This window comes from Cataglyphis hispanica, chromosome 1 (assembly GCF_021464435.1).
Source record: "Cataglyphis hispanica isolate Lineage 1 chromosome 1, ULB_Chis1_1.0, whole genome shotgun sequence".
Lineage (NCBI taxonomy): Eukaryota > Metazoa > Arthropoda > Insecta > Hymenoptera > Formicidae > Cataglyphis > Cataglyphis hispanica.
This window is the reverse complement of record NC_065954.1, coordinates 11,836,003-11,857,496: the sequence shown is the minus strand read 5'-3', so window position 1 is coordinate 11,857,496 and position 21,494 is coordinate 11,836,003. Positions and strand designations below refer to the sequence as shown.

Here is a 21,494-nt window from a genome sequence, read left to right as displayed (position 1 = left end):
CTGTTCTTAAATATTTTTTCTATATATTACTACATTCAAATGATCCTAATTGATAGATTGAATTCTAAATCTAAAATTGTCTTTCGTATAATTATTTTGATATTTTATCATTGATCAATAAAATTCATTTAAATTAGCATGTGTCAAAATTAATGTATCTAAAATTATTAATTTGTCATTCTCTATTTTCTAGTCCTCATCCGTACTAAATAAGAATCTTAAATAAGTGAATGGTCAAGTGATGATATCAGTTTTGAAATCGATCGAGAAATAAGATTCCTGTTGCCGTTGTTGCAGGGCGCGAAGAAACTCTGTCCGCAATGCAACATGATAACGTCGCCGTCTGATTTGCGGCGCATCTATATGTGAATGAATCAGCTCGACATCCCTGTGAGCAATCCGCGATTCAACCGGGATACTCGGACAATGTTATCAGCGAGCGCGTCTCGCTCCTGTAAATACTTGTATATTTCTTTGCGTTACGTAAATTAACTCTTTAGAATTAATATGTACGTTTATGCATCATAGAGCTAGTAAATTAACTTCGTTAGTTCTTAACAATCTTCAACACCGAGCATCGCTCTAAGATCTACCGATACATTCTTGTGCATCTCAATAATTATCGCGGCAGTAATCATTTACAAATTCGCCGTCCCTTACGAAAAGTTGTGAGGTTTGTTTTCGTTTTTACACGTTTTTCGTCCAAACTATGTATTGTTGAAGTCGCGATTATGAACTATTTCTTATCATAATGTTTATTTGGCGATATATCGATTTGTTCTATCAAAATGAGATACATTCCGATAATGACTTTTTTGCTTTTTTGATACTTTAAATATTTTTGCGATAATGATTCTTGCTATGTTCACAATCACGAATATATTAAAAATAATTTCTTATGTAATTCCAAATGTAATTTATAATTCTTTGAGCGTCAACAATCGCATCACATTGTTATATTATAAACTTTATATATACACCTGGATTAACGGATACAAGTGTCATCGTTTGTTAAACACACGATAAAACTGTCATCGATCTTTATCGACTAAAGTCGCGCGCATCATACGCTCTACAATATCTTCGTTTCACAAACGAGATTTTACAGATTCTTAAGATTATGCGAAAGGACGATGCGAAAGAAAACCGATCACTGATAATCTTCCCTTATAATGTGTTTTAGCAAGATTTTTACGTAACAAAGTTTTTCTTTTGAGTGATCGGCCTTTTACGCGTCGGCCATTCGGTATAACCGAAACTTTTAGATCATCGCCAAACCAAGTCTCTTGCGATGCACCAGCGAACTAATGTAAATACACTAAGCGGATCAAGAAAAGAAAAGTAAATCCCCCGATCGCTGTTCTGTAATCGAAATAAACGATCATGGAAGGTACAATTATATGCTGTGTTGTTACGAATTATTTTTCTCCCTGCTCAAATATCAACGATACAAATATTTTCAGAAAAGAAGATAACAGGTATGTACATACAAAATAATATTTTTGAATTGCCATTTGCAAGTGTCAGTTTAATATTTCTCAATTTAAAAATATCGAGAATAAATATTATAAGGAAAAAAAATTAAAAGATATAATGATATAAAATAAAAATAACATTTTTCTGCAATATTTTTTTTTATCTGAAAATGAAAACGTAAATTAATGTTATCAATAAAATGTTTCAAAATTAATATATACATACTTATATAATTAATATATACATAATTTTTTTTTTCTAAGAGTAAATTAGAAAATAGATACAGATAAATCGTTACAGTTTGCTACAGAAAGACCTGGAAAGTCTTTTAACTTTACTAATCGCCTAACGCCATATTTTAAAACTCTCGTTTGGATGGATAAACCCTTAAAACAAGAGCCAAATGTTTTTAAAATAGAATTACGAACGAAAAATTGAAATAAACAGAAAAAAAAGAAAAATAATCTCGTTTTATCCTTGAAATGCGAATAAAATTCATCTGCATTGATATATTGTATACAATTCAATTCAATTAATAAAATTGGATGACATCTTAAAAAACGCGTTATGCATTGCAAGTTTTGCAAATGTCTAGCGTTTAATTTCCGTTTCTTATCTCTGCGCTACCGCTCTGAAGAAGCGCTCTGATTAAAGCGGAAGCAGAACCGGCGAGAAGGGTCACAGGGAGAGCGAGGAGAGAGGTCATTGCGCGGGGGTGGAAAAAGGGTCACGCAAAATGGCGCGTCGGGTTTACGAGCTACGTAATAGGCGACGGGAACGGGAAGTGGCGGCGGAAGTGGAGGTGGTGAAGACGGAAGTGGAGGAGGTAGCCGGCGGCGATGAAAGTGGCGGCGAAGGTGGAGCTCGACATTGCGTTCTGTATGGATCCGCGCGGCGATCACGAGAGGGGAAGGGAAAGAGTGCAGTCTGGGGATCGCACAGGGGGGATGCATTTGGGGTGCAAGAGAACGACGAGAGGTCGTTCGACAAGATGGTGGCTCGGTATGTGAGCGCAACCCCTTGCAGTAAAAAGAAAGTCTCTATGGAGTCCTCTTTTACTTCGTCGAGAGATCGTTACGCGTTAAATAAATGACATGTCATAATCGAGAGAGAAGGTGGACGTAAAAGATGTGTCATTTATAATATTTATAGATTATCGATTTTGGAATTTAACCGAAGGATGTTACAAGTATTTAGGAAGCTATCACTTTTATTTTGTTAGAATTACAATTTCCACCAAATTTTCTAAAAATATTACATGAATAAAGATAAAGGGAAAAGGAAAATATAATTATCTTTCAATCGCTATAGTAAACTTATTGTTAGTCATTGGAATTTATTCTTCAAAGCAATGTTCATTATTCGATTCCCTTAATTAGCCTGAACAAATTGATGATTGTATATGAATCACGGCTGAATAATCTTTACGATATTCTTTAGACATAAATAATTTTATTAGATTTATATTGTGCTTTTACCGTCATTCCAAAGTAGCTTAATGATGTTTTCCAGTCTCGCTTCAATTCCTGAGCGCTCTACTTCTATCATTATCATTAATCCAATCATATTCGCGCCTGTTGGATCGGTCGTTTCAAGATCCAACCAGTATCACATTTTCCATTTAGCACTTTTACCAGCCACTTCAAGTTAACTCTTATTGTAAATGTGTTCCGAAGAAGGTGAACTACAGAAAAATCCGGCTAGCGGGTTCACCGTCACCGATAAGAGATAGTCGATGAAGGAAAATGTCGGTGCCGCTCCCAGAGGTGGATGGCGGTGGTAGAAATGGAAAAAGGAGAGAAAATGAGAGAGAGAGAGAGAGAGAGATGAAGCAAGGCGCGGTTACGGAAAAGGTCCGGGAAATCCGGTCCAACGACATATCTCCCGAAAGATGGGCTCGTAGGTGGAAACGGTGAAAGCTCCGCCTCTCTCTACTGTATTTTCCACCGCGTCGAGACGTATTTTCCTACTTCACGCACGAGAAGCTCGACCAGCTCGTTTCCCCGCAGTCAATCCCGCGGAATGCCGCGAGAGAGACATTTTCTTTCTCCTCCCACCGTCCCCTTCTGAGTCATTGAACTCTATTCCATCTTGCTGCATAGAAATGAAAACGCTCAACGTATCGCCAAACTGTCGGTGATACTTTGAATGAAGGAAGAAGAAATGTTATTGTAGGATGTAAGCCGATAGATAAGATAAGCGGTTGTAAAAATGGCAGATAAGGGAAAAATACAAAATGCGTGAACAAACATTCAAAAAATGTCTAAATGTTTAAAGGAAGCTCTGTCTAAAAGATAATAAAACTTAGGATACTTCTTAAGATTTGTTCGAACCTTTTGCCTCATACCAAGAATAAATTTTCAGTTTATATCCTAATTTTTTAAAAATATCCGTTATGTACAAAAAATATCTGGTTGTATCAACTATAAAATATGTATATCTAGATAGATTCATCGATAGATTATATATTGAATATATTCTTTCTTTCTCGCTTTTCTCAAGCGATATCTTTGCATTTCTCAAAATTCCGCGCCTAATATAATAATTTATAGCTGTAAAGAGTAGATTCTTAAATTAATTAGACAAAAAAGAATGCAATAAAAGAAATTACAGTTTTTTTTTATGCAATACATCTTAAATTAAGTCTTTAAAATAATCTACACTTGCACAACAGAATTTTATCGCTCACGAGCGAATTTATAATATACTTTGTCGCAAGTTTTCTAAAAAAAAGGCAGGGTTTAATTATATCTTCTAGAACCTATAATTTGATACTTGATAACAAAATGTCAAATAACAAATTACTTTGTAACAGATTACATATCTTCCTACAATGCAAATTTAAGTAAATTGCTTGATATGTCATCTTTGGCATTATAAGTAGTAACAGTTTTTATTGTTCTGACAAACTTCATTTGCAGGCCTTCTGAAAGATCGAAATCCTAAGCTTAGACATTTGCGCCTAATGGAAAATCCGTCATTGATCGTAAACAAAACGATCGTATCATGATCGTACAATATCGTATCGGACAATATCGCGCAGTTCGAATCAATTGCGGAATCATGATCACGATGTTGGGTCCAACAGCCGCGCGACTTCAGATGCAAGAGATAATTGGGCGTCGAACCCCCATCTCGTGCACCCACACGTGGCAGCCGTCCGGAAACGTCTGGTCGCGGCGTCGTCGGCCCCCGGTGGAGGCTGATCGGGGCGTGTTTTTCCCTCGACGTGTTCCCGCAGGCGGAAGGGATGACTGTGCTCGCAACACGGCGCAAGTCGGCACCCGTTTCCGACGCCTGCGGACTCGACTGGCATCGCGCGCGTTGCCGCCTACCGTTCCGACAAAGGGGGGACAGACCGCGTCTGAGAGGTCTTCCCGTCCTCGCCGCACGGTCCTCTCACCGTGCGGCACCTTTGGCGGGCGTCGCCGCCAAAGCCGGCCGAGAATTCCAGGTGCGCGTTCCACTCTCGCGGCGTCTTCACCGCGTCGTTCCATCTCGTCGCTCGAGCCCCTCCACCTCTTCAAAGCCGCTCTCCCTCCCATTCGTACTCGCTTCTCTCTTTTCTTTTTTAGTTTTTTTTTTCTTTTATTTATTTTTGCGCCACGCTCCGTCTCTGTTTATGAATTTCTCTCCCGAGAGAGTAGAGGAGCACGCGCAAACGCGTGCATGGATTGAGAACGAGAAACGTGCAGTCAACCGAATATTTTTGTGCACAGGTCAGGAAAGTTTGCCAAATTCGATTTCCACTTGCATGGGATAATTGGAGACGATGAGGCGGTGCACCTATAATGTTCGTGAAAAGAGAAGCGTTATTTAAAAAATATTTATTTATATATAAAATGATTTTATAAAAAAAAAAAAGGTTAAATAATTAATCTTTTTCATACTTGTTCGTTCACATTTATTTATAATTTTTTATGCTCATTTGCTTGGTCTTATCTAATCCGACTTATAAACATGAATTCAAACAGAATTGATAACATCATTAGATTAGATTTATCAAATTATACTATTCCAATTTTTGGAAAAATTAATTATTATCACGATAGTTATTTTTGTATGTTATATTTTTTATTAACTTTTTATAATTTAATTTTATCGATTTGAAAATATTATAGAATCTTAATAAAAACTTATTATTTATACGAATCTGCACATAGACAACAAAAGAAAAACATGCATAATTAATATAAATGATAAGATAATGCTCCTAAAAAATATAAAAAAGATATATACAAGATATATTATATCTTAGAAAGATTTTGAAAATAATATTAACTTATTAATTAAATTATTAAAATATTTATAATGTCAAATATCATCTTTTTTATAATCTCTTTTTTCTCTCCTTCCTTTTTTCTATTTTCTATATTAAGATAAAATTGAAATAAATGAAAATATATATTCCAGAACTATAAAATTTAAAAGAAAAAGAATTAATATTGCGGAAATATTGGAAAAATAGAAAGAAAAAAAAATTTCGCCTTTATCATTTTCTATGTAAAATAAAATTTTCTATAAAGATTTTTTTAAATATATATATTAATATTTAATTATAATATATATGTATCTATATAAAAGCCATAATTTTGCGTTTACTTCAAAAAGAGATCTCGCTATTTGACATTATTTTCATGCAATTTTCAAAACAATTGATGTGTAAATCACATTAACAAACAGATCTTGTATCTCAAGCTTTACATTTACAAAGATAGGGGAATGCGCGCAATTATGTACTCACCGATAAAGATGTCGCAGGTAAATGCACACAAACGAATTAATTAATGCCGTTGCAAATGCGCAGCTGAAGCGTTATTCATGGTCTACAGGTGCGACACAGACGACGTCACCCGCAGTGCACTTTCTGTTGTATGCAAATGCATTCGGTGGAAGTTGTCTCAACATATTAATTTTCGATATGACATTGACAATTGTGAGCGCTTTCATTCGCGCTTGCAAATGGAAAGACTATTTCAATTTCATAAATGCGCAATATTAATTATTCACGAGAAACACTACAATCGAATTGCGATTACATTGTACTTACCTGATGACATTCACACTTTGTCTTACTATCTTAACACGTGATCCATTCAATAAATTATAAGGATAAAAAAAAGTAACTTATGTTAAATACGTGAGAATACCTCGAAATGTTATATTGATGAGAGAAACGCGCGCACGGAAGTACGCGACATAAAAATAATGCAGTCTGATGATTTCACAAGATAGTTCTTGTAAGAATTGAGCTAGTATATGAAAAAAACTTGTTCACAGTTTTATAGAAAAATATACTATCTACGTTAGATATAAAGTTCTGGAAAGAGTAATTGGAAAAAAAACATTGTCTGATGAAATAATTATTTTAATTATTTATCATCTTTTTTTCTCATCACACATATACATGCAAATTTATTTTTTATTTATATATGAATATTGTAATTTTTTTTTAATATAATAATATAGAGTTAAGCAGCACAACATATTCAAAAATTGATGATATTGATCCGTAGTCCTATAAAGTGCGCGTATATTTTTAATTTTTTCAAATAAATTTTATTTAATCGATATAACGATTAAGTAATACATACATTGAAATAAGCAAGTTTTTTAGAATAAGAAAGAATTTCTCTGAATTTTAGAAAAAGTTTAAAATGTTTGAATTGCAGAATTATCAAATTTTCTATTTGAAATTTCCTTTTCTAAAATTGATTTTCTTCAGTTCTAGATTTGAATTATGCTCAGCATATATTATTAAAAAATACTCTAAACTTATTGCGCATTGTGCAATGCATGTCACGCTTATCGTTTTAATGGTCCAGAAAGTTACTAAGGATGGTGTATGAACGAAGAATTCATATAATATATAATAAATATATTATTTATTTAACTTCTATATTATTATTATAATAATCAATTGCAGTATATTTAATCTATATACTTAATAACCGATGACATATAACATAATGTAATGCAATCAGGATCTGACTTGGATGTGGGGCACGACTGCGTCTTTACGTGGCTTTGTACGCGTCTGCATGTGCATGTTGTATATATATATATATATATATATTCTGCATGTTATATATATTCTGTAAATGTATTTGTATCTAATCAAAGGCACAATTGGTGTTTTTGAACGAACGAGTAATTGACCTACGTATCCTTTTCTTGTCGTCTTAACTGTCGTCGCAACTATTCGCGGCTCTACTATTTCAACGAGAATTATCAATTCTAAGATGTCAAAATTGTCCCCAAGACCTTGGAAGGATGAGCGAATTAATTATGTTGGTAAGAAATTATCGCGATCGTCAGCGTTAATAGTTGTCTCCTAAATACAACAGCTGTTTTAGAAATCGAGCAATGCGTCGTTTCGACGTAAACCATTTTTGAGTAGATCTTGGTTTGCCAATAATTTTCAAATTGAATTACAAATACACAACCGGAAGTCTAGATGGACACTTAATTCGTTTCTAGTTTGGCGAGGTTTCATGCAAATTCCAAGACTCCAATCTACATCGAGACGAAGTATAATTGCATCGCTGCGGCTGCTGACGCATCGCGTCTGATCTGGATGTTGGATTCGGCTTAAACTTCGACCTTATAGGGTGAGCCGGGAATGTGATCGTCGCCCCATTTGACAATCACGATGTATTCACCCCGCTCGCGCACCAGATAACTAACGTTGTAGTTATTGCGACCCGTGTGCTTCACGAATACTTCCTCACACGGCCCTTTAGGCCCGTAGACGCCCACATAAAGAATATTGTTACCTATAATAATGATATTGATTGACACGCTAGACAATACACAATTTTGTGAATGATAGAAAAACTATAAAATTAATTTATATAACCTTCAATCCTATAAATATACTTGAAGTAATTATTTAGATGTAAGAAGATATAGATGTGTGCAATAACATGTAATCGACGGATTAATCATTGTTTAATTATAGAAAATAAATTTTAATATAAAATAAATTGATATAACAAATATATATAATTTTGATAATAGAACGTACCAGCATCTCCCGCGTTTACGGTAAACTGATTTTGTTTTCCTAAATAAGCTTTCTTGAGGCCCATGCCTTTGCTCGTCACCTTGCTCGCGTCTGACTTGAATAACGGCAATATCGGGCCAGTCTGCTTAGCTTTCGATATTTTTTGCACAGTCTCGACGACGATCGAACTTGTCTCTTGCGCACCTCTCTCTGCCAAATCCGCACCTGGAATAAATAATATTTATTATATTCTATCATTTATAGAAAGCTTTATTGGATAATAAAATTAGTTTTATTATTATTAGTACATTTATTAAGAATATGCACCTGTGCAAGGAACCTTGAACGGCGAGCCCACGATGTGATAGCCATTATATTTGATGCTGATGTAATAATCGCCCGGTACCAAAGGCGTGTATCTGACTTTGTAGCCCTCCTCGACCTCGGTACAGTCCATAGCGACCTTGCTGGGTCCATCCACAGTGACACCCAGCGCACCGCAACCTGCGTTGCAGGTGTCGATGATGAAGTCGGTCTTCTGTCCAGTCTTGATCTCTTTCAGGCCATTTCCGTAAGCATGCAAAGCCGCCGGATCAGCGTCTACCTTACCGACCTTGATACGGTAAGGGCTGCCTGTGATGTGCACTCCGTTGAATTTGAGGTGGATTTGATGGATTCCGTTCTCCGTCGGCATGAACCTCACCGAGTACGTGTCCGCGTCGATGCTCTGGATGAAGCAGTCGTCCTGGATACCGCTCGGCGACACGATCTGAAAAGGTAACGAATCGATTGATGCGACTCGGAAGGTCACTCTTTCATTTCCTAGCCAAAGATACGATATCGACTTTCAAATAATTCTAACATAAAAACAGTTTTCTTTTTTTAATTTTTATGTACCGTAATATAAAAAAAAAGATTATGTTATTTAATATATTTTAAAATATATAATTTCTATACCTAAAAATTTCGTCTTCTTCGTAAAATCTTCATTATATTTTTCTCGTGTAAAATAAAAACTTTTGCTCCTTTACTCTGCGACTTAGCATACTATTCATTAAAAACTGGATAGTATAATTCTGTCCAATATATAATAAGGCCCAATGCTTTCAAAGTAAAATTACTTTGAAGAAAGAGATAAAAAAAAATAAAATGAATAAAAAGAGAATAAAACATCGCTACTTTCAAATAAACTAGCGATTTAAGAGAGATCGTTATACAAAGACGTGAGACGACGGAGATGCTACTTTGTGTCGCAATCATCCTCCATGTGACTCATCCAGCTATGTACACATGGTCGTGCACAGTAAAAATACATTCGCGGTCCCACCTACGCGGTCTGATGATTTCATAAGCGCGCGAGTTATTTACGGCGCTCCTCTCCTCTCTTTCGCAAGGAGATTTATCGCGGAGAGTCACGTTCGCGGATGTTACGGCACATCGAATCACGCTTGTTACCAGCGGAAGAAGGGCCGATGCATTTACCTTTCCATCCAGTTCACCCTTGGCACCGTTTTTGCGCACCAGGAACGTGTACGGTTTGTCGGGCTGCACTCCGCTCTCGGGGAATTGAGCGACTTCGAGCTTATGCGCGTCGCCCATCGCCGGCGAGATGTAAACCTTGTGCGGCGAATCAGGAATGTGCTGATCGTTGAACTTGATTCCCACCCTGTATTCGCCTGAAAGTAAGTAATGTACGACGGTAAATATAAATTAAATATAATTAAAAAAATTAATTAATTAAATAATATAAATATGCGACATTACTGCTATATAACATAGATATAGATCTAATAGAATAAATATACGACATACGTATATAAGAATTCATAATAATAGTAGTCGTAATAGTAATCGTATATAAAACACACACAATATATATCTAAGAAATATATATATATATATATATGCATATATTGAGAAGAGAATAGAATTTATATTTACAATTTAATTTATAATTAAATTTATTAATTATAATTCAATAATTCTCTTATAATACCGTTTAAAATTTAATTTTATTATTCAAATAGAATGATAATTTTTGTGGAAAAAAGTTAATCTAATGTGTAAGGAAAAATAAAAAATCGCGCGCAGATACTGATCAAATACTGTTTTTTTTTTTTTTTGACGTAATTAATATTTACACATAAATTGAGGTTTGCATATCTATAGTGCAGTTTTTTTAAGTTATTTTTGTGTGAGACGCGGTAATTGAATACCATCATGAAATGTTTGAGACGAATTGTGTTTCCTGCTCCACGACGCTCGCGGGGACATTCGCTCAAAGATCGAACTAACCATTGTCTTCCTGAAATGCTTGCGGCTCGTTTCCTCTCAAGACGATCTGCGTGGTGGCTGTGAAGGTAGCCATTGACCTCGAGTTTATGTCACGGATTTCGCCGGAAGTGAAAATCCAACGTCAAGGGAACCTTGGCGGATGGGCGAAATGGGAAGGAAAGAAATCGAGAAATGGTTAGAAGGGTTCAATCGGGGAGGGGGAGCCAACAAAGAAGAGTGCAAAAAGAAGAAATGAAAGGAGAGAAGAGGAAGTAAAAGGAAGGAAGAGAGAAAGAGACGAACGATCGCAGCTGCAACCGAAGGTTGGTCGCGTACCACTACTTTTCCACGGACCGATCTCGATTCGTCCGCGAGCTATCTCCCGCTTCCCCTTTCATTCCCCGTGTTTCTGTTTTCGCGCCCCTTATGTCCCCTCCGATGACCACCCCACCGCCTCGCGGTCCTCTCCCACGGGGCCCAAATATAACCATCTCGCGTTAATCCGCGTCCAGCCGCGAGTGGCCAACCGAGGCCAAAATATGGATCCACCTTAACAAATATAGACGGCGATATTTCGGGATCGGAACCGAGAGAGTTGGATGATCAACGAGACGGAAGGGAGGGTTGAGGCAGGGAGACATGGAACGATGACGGATCAACGAGCAAGCCGAGCCGGATTCATTAACACTTTGTGAACGGCCGACGTTGATCTACGTTCGCGCGACCATGGTGCAAACGTAAATCCGACCGCGCATAAATACACGGTGTCCCATCAGCCAACTGTTTCAATAGCGATATCCTGACGAACGAATTTAGTGCCGAAAATTTGCAAAAATCTTGTGCAAGTATTTATCGAAGATCTAAGCTGCTTCTAACACACTCTTATCCATGGCATATTATTTGTGATTTTAATATAAAAAGAAGATGTATATTTTAATCACAATTTTCAATCACTCATTATATACTATCAGAAATTTTTTAAAATATGTATATACATATATGTATATGTATTAATATATAATATTTAATATTGTATTTAATATTTATTATAATTATATTTAATATTATATATTAATATTATATTTATAATATTTATATATAAATATATAATATATTAAAAATATTAAAAATATAATATATTGAAAATATAATAATATTATCTGTTAATCGATTCTGATCGATCTTCAAATTCATGCAACAATATAATATTAGAGATTAGAAAAATAATTGATTAAATATAAAAAGATATAAAAACATTATTGATTCTCAGAAAATATTATCCGATCAGAAATCGGAACCATAATGTGTTTGCTGTTTGTATCTAGAAATTATTGAAAATATAAAATTGTTGAAAATAAAACGATATTTTGTTTCATCCTAGTGAAATATTACATGTGATTTAGTTGCCGCATGAGTAAATTCGCGCGTATCAAAGCCAACAGGCGTCCGCGCTGTGGATGATTTAACTCGCGAGAGTATTAGATCATTGGCGATCCACAGAATTCGTAGGGAGATAATTTTGGACGAGCTTTCGTGAGTCACTCGAACGACGGTATGCAATCGATTATGTTCATGCGGCGAATAATCCATCTCGATACAAAGTGTCCGCGCGATAAATCCATCGTAAATTACCAGACGATCCGTCTTATAACAAAATTATTTTAACGAACGAGTCTCTTAGGGAACATGGCATTACTGTCTCAAAGTACAAATGCTTTTCGACAACTATAATAACATCGTTCAAGCAAGAATAGTATATCAACGTTGGCGAATGTCCATCTTTGCCATTATTTTGTGGCATTTTATTGACACTTGACAGCCCGGTATCTTGTTTGCCGGTATTCTTTGAAAGTTGCAATTTCAAATTAGCGATTGGATATGTAAATGTGTAATATATTGGCTCCTTGTAGATGCCATGACTTTAAACAATCATATTCTCATCTTTCATTCAACGTCTGAAATAATCGTGAAATATTCTACTTATAATTACATTTGAAATTCCTATAGTTTACATTATTAATTTAAGCTTGCACATAAAAAAATGAATCGAATCTTTTAATTATTATTTTAGAGAATGTGTGTGTATTTCTCTTTGAAACATTCTTGTCACATAATTTAATTAATGTATCATTGTATTTCTTTAAAAAACGTATATGATACGCGCGTCATTTTTAAAATCAGTTTTAATAAAAACATATCGAAATGACAGTTTCATTTGCAAAAGAATTAGCATAAATATAAAGAGCACACTTATAACTTACCAGGTTCACTAACGATGTAGCTAACATAACAGCTGCCATCCTTGCGATCCTTGAAATCTATCTGTGCCTTGCTGGGTCCCTCGACGGAGACAGCGAGAGTGCCCGCGCCTGCTTCTCTGGTCCAGATGTTAAATTCGCAGGGCTCTCCTTGTTCTCCTCTCTCTAAGCCTGGTCCACCCGCGTGAACTCTATGGGCGCCGCCGTCTCTGAGGGGGCCTACCGTGAACTGGAAGGGCGAGCCGGGGATGTGCATGGACTTGTAACGCACGGATACCGTGTGCACGCCGAGTTCCTTAGGCACGAATGCTACCGCGTAGATGCCGTCTTCGGCCTCCTTGATTTCGGCGTCCTCAGTGACACCGCCGGGGGATGTGACGGTGGCGGCAAGATCGAAGGACGTAATTCCGGGCATCTTGAAGGTCAGTTTGCATTGGCTGCCGACTTCGGTAATAGGTACAGCCTCTCGTTGTCTCTGAATCTTCTCCCGCTGCCGATTGCTACCCTCGCCGCTGACCTTAACAGTGAATGGTGAGCCCTCGACATGGTGATCCGCGAACTTGAGATTCATGATGTAGTAGCCGGGCTCGGTGGGCTTGTAGGAGATGTTCAGAGTGCCGTCTTCGTTATCCTTACACTGGATCTCGGCCTTACTCGGACCCTCCATCGAAAGAGAGAGACCACCAAAGCCAGCGTTCCTTGTATCGATGGAGAAATTATTCTCCACATGAGTTTTGCCCTCTTTCAAACCGGGGCCGGAGACTTTGACTTTTTTCGCATCGCCGACCTCGCGGTCCTTCACGTCGATCTTGAAGGGAGAATTTGGTATGTGCTTGCCCATTCTTTTCACGCTTACTACGTGTTCGCCCGCTTCACGCGGCGTGAATGACACGCACATGTTGCCGCTTGGCATCTTTTTCAAGAAGCACGGTTCCTCGAGACCACTGGGCGCCGTGATGGATGCATTCAAGGACTTGATGTCGGCATCGGACACCTTACCCGGCAGCTGCACTTCGCTGGAAGAACCCACGGAGATCTGATTTCTCTTGCGACCTTCGCCTAAAAACAGATTTTATTTCTTCGTTTCATTTTATCGCAAAATATAGATCTTTCTCAAGTTTCCATTACTGAATATACTTTGAAATATAGTCCAAAATACAAAAAACAATCCTGATGCATTTACCCGTAATTTTAGCGACGAAAGGACTGCCCTTGATGTGCTTGTCGCCAAATTTAACGGTGATTTTATATTCTCCGGGTGCTGTGGGCAAATAAGACACTGACACCGTGCCATCCTTGTTGTCGTGGCAACATATTTCAGCCTTGCTGGGTCCTTCGACAGCCAGCGAGAGACCGCCTGCGCCGGCGCCTTTTGTCGAGATGGTGAAATTTCCAGGTTCGCCGCAAACGCCGTAGACCAAACCAGGTCCATATGCTGTCACATATCCGCTTGCCAAGGAGTCAACATGGAATTTAAAAGGAGAACCTAAAAAAATTATTGTATATAATATATTAATATAAAATATATAAAAGAAAGATTGCCTTTTATATATGCATTTTATATATATAAATCATTTTTGTAGATTTTTAAAGATGTACATATTATATGTAAATATATTTCAATAAAAATGAAAAAAAAAAATAGAGAAATTATAATAATTTAAAGATTTATATTTTTTCTTTTATATAAATTAAAAAAATAAATGTTTTAAAAATAAACTATATAATGAAAGATAATATTACAACAAATAATATTATAATAAATATTTACATTCATAGATAAATTTTTATTATATATTATTTATTATAATATTAAAGTAATATTAGGAAGTTTAATGATGCTCGTGGGAAGTAAATTAATTTGTCGCAGACGAGGAGAGATTTATTATTAGCGCAAATTGGCGCTCGCGAGATTCATTACACGGAAAATGAATTTTCATATAGCCTCCCTGTTTCAGGATCGTATGGATCTTACATGTATCAGGAATTATAGCGCGTTATTCTTGGAAACTGCCGTATGATCGATCGCGCCTGACGATTGCGTAATCGCTGTTAATTCGCGAGATGAATGGATTAACTTACCCTGGACGTGTTCGCCGTTGAATTTCACATAAATCTCGTGAAGGCCCTCTTCCCTCGGCTCGTACTTGATGGATACCGTACCATCATGATTGTCCTCGATCACTGGTTTATCTATATTTCCGCTCGGCATCTTCACTTCGGCTGAAAATGAGTAAAGAGCGACGTTTATCAGGCATAATCCAAGGACACCTACGCGACATATTTTCCTCGAATGCGTCGCGATTGGTTGGCACTGGTATACAAAATTACAGTTTTCGCAAACACGATTTCATATTAAAAATAACCACTTAATGTTTGTGTTTGTCATGTTGCTCGCCATTTCATATATTCGAAAATAAATAATAATATTTTTGCACAAAAACAATTTTCTTCAAAAATAGAAAAAAAGATATCTTATATGTATATATTTCTATCATATTTAAAAGAAAATAGATGATTTCTATTTCTTTAATGTATCTATATTATATATTTCTCAGATATATAATAATAATCAGCAATTTGTATACATATACAAATGGATTAAATTTTGAACTGCATATGTGTATGTGTTGAGCAAATAAATCAAAATGTATTTTTCAACAAAACAATGTACATATTAAAAAATTATATTTTTTAGATATATCTTCTTACTAAAAATTTGATTTTTCATAAGTATTCCTAAATTAATTTTTTAATTGATAATAGATCGATAATCTGATTACGATAAATTATAAATTATTTGATATAACTTTTCAAGTATCATTTGTTGAGAAATTTTTCACTCAAAATTCAGATTTTTTTTTTTTTTATAGACTAAACCTTTTTTCGTATGAATATAGAAGACGCTCTGGAAGATGAGTGGTGCGAAATCAAGTCCGGGTCCTGGAATCTCTTCTTTTTCTTGAGTATCTTTTGCGTAACAGATCGGTCCGCGCTCGGCGTAATCAAATTCGCTGCAGGATATGCTTTTTAGCCAAGCTCTATAAAAGGTCGATACCTCCTGCCATGTGGTTACTGTCTCTGGTTCCTCTTCCGCCCAAAACATCTCCAACGAGTATACTTCAGAATTACGCAAATTATTGTCGATGCACTGAATGAATTATATAGCAAATCAATTGTAAACTCACTTTAAGATGGAAATCTTTCTAATCGCCGCAAAATTTAATAATTACTCGTTTTTCTCTTATGAAAAGAAACTATATTTTTTATTGTGTCCAAAAAATTAGTAGTCTTTTGATTTACTCGATTGTGAAATTAAACGTACATGAATCTCACAAAGAAAAATTCTATGTCCTTGAATTAAATGGCTTTTCGATTGTCTCGTTAGTAGATTTTAATCTTTGATTTCTTACGCAAGACAAAATTAAATTAGAAAGAAAAAAAATCTTATATCATTTCCAAATCGACCGAGATGATTCAACGTAAGTGAAAGAATCCAGTTACAAGAGCGGCGTCATGTGATGAAGGCAACACCCCGAGGACAAGAAACCCCCGAATAGATCGGTGGCGATAAATTTCCACCGTAACGTGTTTGCGCTAAAAAAAAGTCAAGGATTTCCGAGGGGTTCCGCGGGACGACTCGAGAAGACGAACCGACCCGCCGACCGACTGACCGACTGACCGAACAGTAACAACGTCTTCCGACGTTCTCCAGCGATTTCGTTCTCGAGGTCTCCAGTCTGATGGCGTCTATCAGTCGACCTCACGAGGGCGCATCTCTAGCACGACTGACGATCGCACGGCTACTAAAGTCGGTCGACGGCGGGGGCGAGAGAGAGAGAGCCGTCGATCTGGCCGGGTGATCTTTTTTCCAGCACAGAGTTACCAGGAGAAGCCGATTAAGCATCGCACGCGATGCTCGTTCGCCAATCTATCTCGTCTCATCAAGAATCCTTGCCTGCATCTCTCTTTCTCGCCTCCCCCAGCAATTTCAATCTCTATCTCTCTCGGTCTGTCTTATTTTGTCGTTCTCCATGAGAAGATTTATCTTTCTCTATAGGTCGCAACCACGTGCCTATACACGCATACATGATCGAAGCAAACTTGTAGAGGTTCACGCACGCGCTAATCCGAGGATTCCGAGGCTGGTGGGAGGAAGCGAATAGTCGGCGTCATGGCGCCTGCACCTGGTCCGCCAAGATTTATGGCGCAGGTGTATCAGTGTGGAGGGCGAGAGATATTTTATATGCATACATATTATATATGTATGTATGTTGTGGTAATCACGTCGTTTTCTTTCAGCGATAGACGACTTGCGTGGCTGGTACAGATCAACGCTGGACGAGACCAGCTTGATCGGGGTAAATCGGGAACGGGACGACGTGACCATCATTAGGCGCGCTCACGATGACGTTATTGCCAGGCGCTCGACATATTGCCTTCGATTGCTGAAGAAGACGGCTCGAGGCCGTCTTTGGAACATGATACTTTTCATGACAGGGAGATAGATTATTATTATCATTATTTAATGTTATTTTTTGGCCTGACAAGGAGATATATTTCTTTAAAATAAAATCTTCTTTACATCAAAGTTTTTTTTTAAAAACATTTTATAAAGATTTCTTCTATCTTGTATGTAAAATTAGAAAAAATCTCTTAAAGCTTATTTAATTTGATAATTATATTCTGTCTCTCGCTTTTATCAATTTTGATAATAATACGAAATATATAATGGTCTATTCTTGATTTAAAGTAAGTCTCTGAAATGTGCGCAGAAAGATAAAGGCAGTTGCGAATTATCCAAAGAAACATTCTGCTTTATATCCTGCTTTGATTCTTTCCGCCATTCTTCTTTGATTCCTCTGTTTATCTTTATCAAATGTTACGGTTACGTAAATTGTTATCATGTAGAATGAAATACTGGAATTCTCAAGATAGACAAGACGAGAATCTTGGCGTCTAACATCTCGACTACGCTTTCGTGATCTCCTTTTCATTTACCGAAGGAAGTCGTCAAGTAAGCGAACTGGCTCGTGCGCGTATTTAACACTAGTCGCAATCGCTATGACGAAGAGGAACGGATGCCGGCTGAGTTTGACTAATTGCGGACAGGCGTAGAGATGCGTTGAACCATTACCGTGTAATTCATCCTTCTCACACGCCTCAGCGCTCAAAAGTCACCCGAAATATCGTAAATAATATACTAGAATCACAACGATCCGATTCAAAATTATTCATCATTCTCTGTCTTTATTCAGTGTGCTGCTTTTTTATTTGAAATATTATACATTAAACGTACATCAAAATGAAAGCAGCAAAATATTGAGCACAAAATTTTACCGCGCAAAATTCTAGCAACGAGATCTTTTGGCAAGGATAAAACGCGTCTGGAATGGAATCGCGCGAGTTCGTCGACCGGAAAATCCGAGATCCAGTTTTTCTCACGCCGATGCGAGAGGATGAATCTGATCTGGAGAATGAGGAAAGAGTCGAAATGGCATTGGAAGGGATCATTCTTTTTTTGGACTCGCCATCATCCTCGGTTCGGCTCGAAATCTCGAACACTCGGCTTTGGACCAACCACGAGTATCATGCATCCGGAACTACTTAATCACCCAATATTAATATCGCGGAGTATGTCGCGCTTATCCGCACGACATATACATATACTCTTCTTCCACGTGCTGTGCAGCTCGCCATATTTTTGGCGAGGTGGTGAATAAAACGCGATGATGTGCCCGTCGTGTCTATCATTTGACACTCTCTTAACGCGTGCTGGTCAACCGTGGAACATTAAGTATAATTGAATTACTCGTAGTCTGCTTATTTAGTAACGTCAGCCGTCGAGAGAAAATTTGATTATGTTATTTAAGAGCAGAAGCTCATTTCCTCTGTTGTTTGATATAAATATTAAATGTTATTAATTTCTATAATATTATATTAATCTATCAATAATTAAATTTAAAATTCAACTAATAATTATTGATTTTATTTTTAGAAAATTATTAAGTTATTCTTTACTTATTTACTAATCTATAATGCTGAAATTCTTACTGAAACTACTAAATCCGAAATATATATATATATATATATATATATATATATATATATATATATATTACATAGCATTCCATCGTCGATCGTTAATCAATCATACGACGAACTATCAATACACGCGAATACGAGTCGAGTCAAGTTTAATGCCACTGCACGAACATGAGTAATGATAATTTTTTCGGCATAATGTTCATTAAATAAGTTTAAAGACGATTTATTTTCAATTGTATTGCAGAAAGAGGGTTTTAAAAGCGACAAACATTCGAGAGTCAATTTCGCACGAGACGAAAAAATCCGCATCGTAAAATCTCAAGAGCAATGCTCAGTATATGTTGCGCAATAAAATTCGAGGTTTATATCTGCGTTTCAAAAAAGTCGGTTCCACGACGACGTTACTTTCGGTTATTGTCGTTAAACTAATAATAGAATATAAATTAATAATTACGTAAATGTGTATCATGTCAATAACACGTATTAGAGTTCGAAACGATAAACACATATAAGTTTATCAAACAATTATATGATTAAAATGATGTATCCAAAATAATTCAATTTATAATTTCAAAGTATATAAGGAGAAAAAAATATCTATAAGAATTATCTGTAATATTTCTATGAATAAAAGCGCGTTATTCTCGCAGTAGTATGAGCTAATAATAAATCAGACAGTGTAACAAACTTATCATCTTGTCAATCTACTGACAGCAATTTCATCTTAATTAATTTTAAACCATACTTTATCATTTCAGTATAATTTATTTATAATTATCTGATGTTTTTTCGTCGCAATAGTATAAGACCACAATAAATCGTACAGTGCTTTATGTTATTCTCATTATTACACTAAGAGATTGTAATTGTAATTGCAAAATTGTCTCAATTTTTTATAAATAAATATTTTCTTATAATCAATAAAAGATATTATTAATATTTAAATTTCTATAAAACATAAAAAATTAAATCATCTATAGATGCCACAGTATATTTTCCAGTGTCCAACCAATCATACTATGCACTCGAAAATCTATATTCTTAATCTATGTGATTATAATTATTGCATGTATATCAAAGTATGTACATCAACGATAATTAAGTAACGTACATGTACGTATAATTAAGTATCATATTTTTTTTTACGATACTTTCATGCGTATATGCTGCTGCAAAATTCGCGACGATATGGAAAAGTTATATTTTATTTCCAAACAAGAATTATCTTCATTATTTCAATTATTTTCACAAAAAAGAATATTTAAAATAGGAATTAAAAATATTTTCATAGATGTACTCACAGATAACTGTGCCACCGCTCGCAAGAGGTAGTGGGATAGAATTCAACCGGATAACGTTGAAATTCTTCTTCGATAGCTCCTGTTGGCTACTGCGCTTTGTAGTGACAGTAGAGCTCTCCTGTAGGGTTGTGCTACGCTGTTCAACGACGTGTTGATTTTGTCTCTGTCGTGACTTACGAGCTCGTTGAGTTTTATGCGTGCTATGTTCTCGATACTCCTCGGATGCCTGAAACGTCAAATTGTTGAAACGTTGAAATTGAGACACTAATTTTAATTCTATTATTAAATATCCTTTCTCCTTACATCTTAAATTGCGGATAATGTTATAATTATAATACTTTAATACTTTAAAAGAAAGAGAAAAGAAATATAATCTACACTATTATACATAATTGACAATTAGCTTAATTACATTTCAATAAAATATATTAAATCGATACTTTTATTTTTTTTTTATTTGTATAAAAAACGCAGACTTTGAAGTAATACTGATGTTGTGTTAATAAAAATATAACTGGAGATTACGATGTGAGAGACAAAGATTGTCTCTGGTGACAATCGCAGTATTACATGATAAGATATTTCAGTGCTGGAGCGACGCCAAGCGTTAAAAAAAAAAAAATTTTTTTCTTATTTTTTTGCGGGCGCTAATAAAATTCTTGCGAAATCTCCACAGGAAAGAGGAGCGCAGGAATTTTCGAAATCGGGAGATGGTGTACGTTACACCTCATTACGATAGAATCTACGTATTTCGATTCTGGTCGCAAGCCAAAGTGCGATGCATGTAAAGAATTTATTATGTAACCATGTCAAAATTATTGCAAAATTCTCATTATAAGAAGCCTATGTAATGAACTCATGTTAGGTTAATTCGCAATTGTGATAACATTGAGCCTAATTATATTTTATTGTGAGCTAAATTAAGCTATTTAATTATTTTTGATGATAACAATGATATTTAAATTAAAACTTTAATTACATAAAAAAACAACCCTTACAGCTAATATAGTTCATAGAAAATAGTTTATAAAGAATTATCAATTTTCTTTATCTGCAATCAATGGTAAATTATTAATAGAATAATCTTTTATTATTTCATGTGTATTTTATTGTATATATTGTATTTTATGT

General features: G+C 35.8%; 2 protein-coding genes across 15 annotated transcripts in view; one reads left to right on the top strand and one right to left on the bottom strand.

Annotated features, from left to right (window-relative positions):
• LOC126852907 (E3 ubiquitin-protein ligase Rnf220-like) overlaps positions 1-1,399 on the top strand; it is a 149,535-nt gene extending 148,136 nt beyond the window's left edge. For 3 of the 4 annotated variants that reach the window (XM_050598475.1, XM_050598397.1, XM_050598229.1), the window contains one exon: positions 298-1,399. In XM_050598475.1, coding sequence (XP_050454432.1) covers positions 298-369 — 72 coding nt within the window. In that variant the 3' untranslated portion in view covers positions 370-1,399. Of the gene's footprint in view, positions 1-193 lie in introns of all 4 variants that reach the window. The other variant, XM_050598312.1, reaches the window with a different exon arrangement.
• Positions 1,400-7,344: 5,945 nt separating this feature from the next.
• Positions 7,345-21,494, bottom strand: part of LOC126851170 (filamin-A) — a 48,123-nt gene continuing 33,973 nt past the window's right edge. For 10 of the 11 annotated variants that reach the window (XM_050594887.1, XM_050595056.1, XM_050594977.1 and 7 more), the window contains 8 exons: positions 20,364-20,589; positions 15,097-15,237; positions 14,198-14,500; positions 13,018-14,073; positions 9,965-10,158; positions 8,810-9,251; positions 8,504-8,707; positions 7,345-8,252 (listed from right to left, as the gene is read on the bottom strand). In XM_050594887.1, coding sequence (XP_050450844.1) covers positions 8,068-8,252; positions 8,504-8,707; positions 8,810-9,251; positions 9,965-10,158; positions 13,018-14,073; positions 14,198-14,500; positions 15,097-15,237; positions 20,364-20,589 — 2,751 coding nt within the window. In that variant the 3' untranslated portion in view covers positions 7,345-8,067. Of the gene's footprint in view, positions 8,253-8,503; positions 8,708-8,809; positions 9,252-9,964; positions 10,159-13,017; positions 14,074-14,197; positions 14,501-15,096; positions 15,238-15,894; positions 16,789-20,363; positions 20,590-21,494 lie in introns of those variants that run through there. The other variant, XM_050595331.1, reaches the window with a different exon arrangement.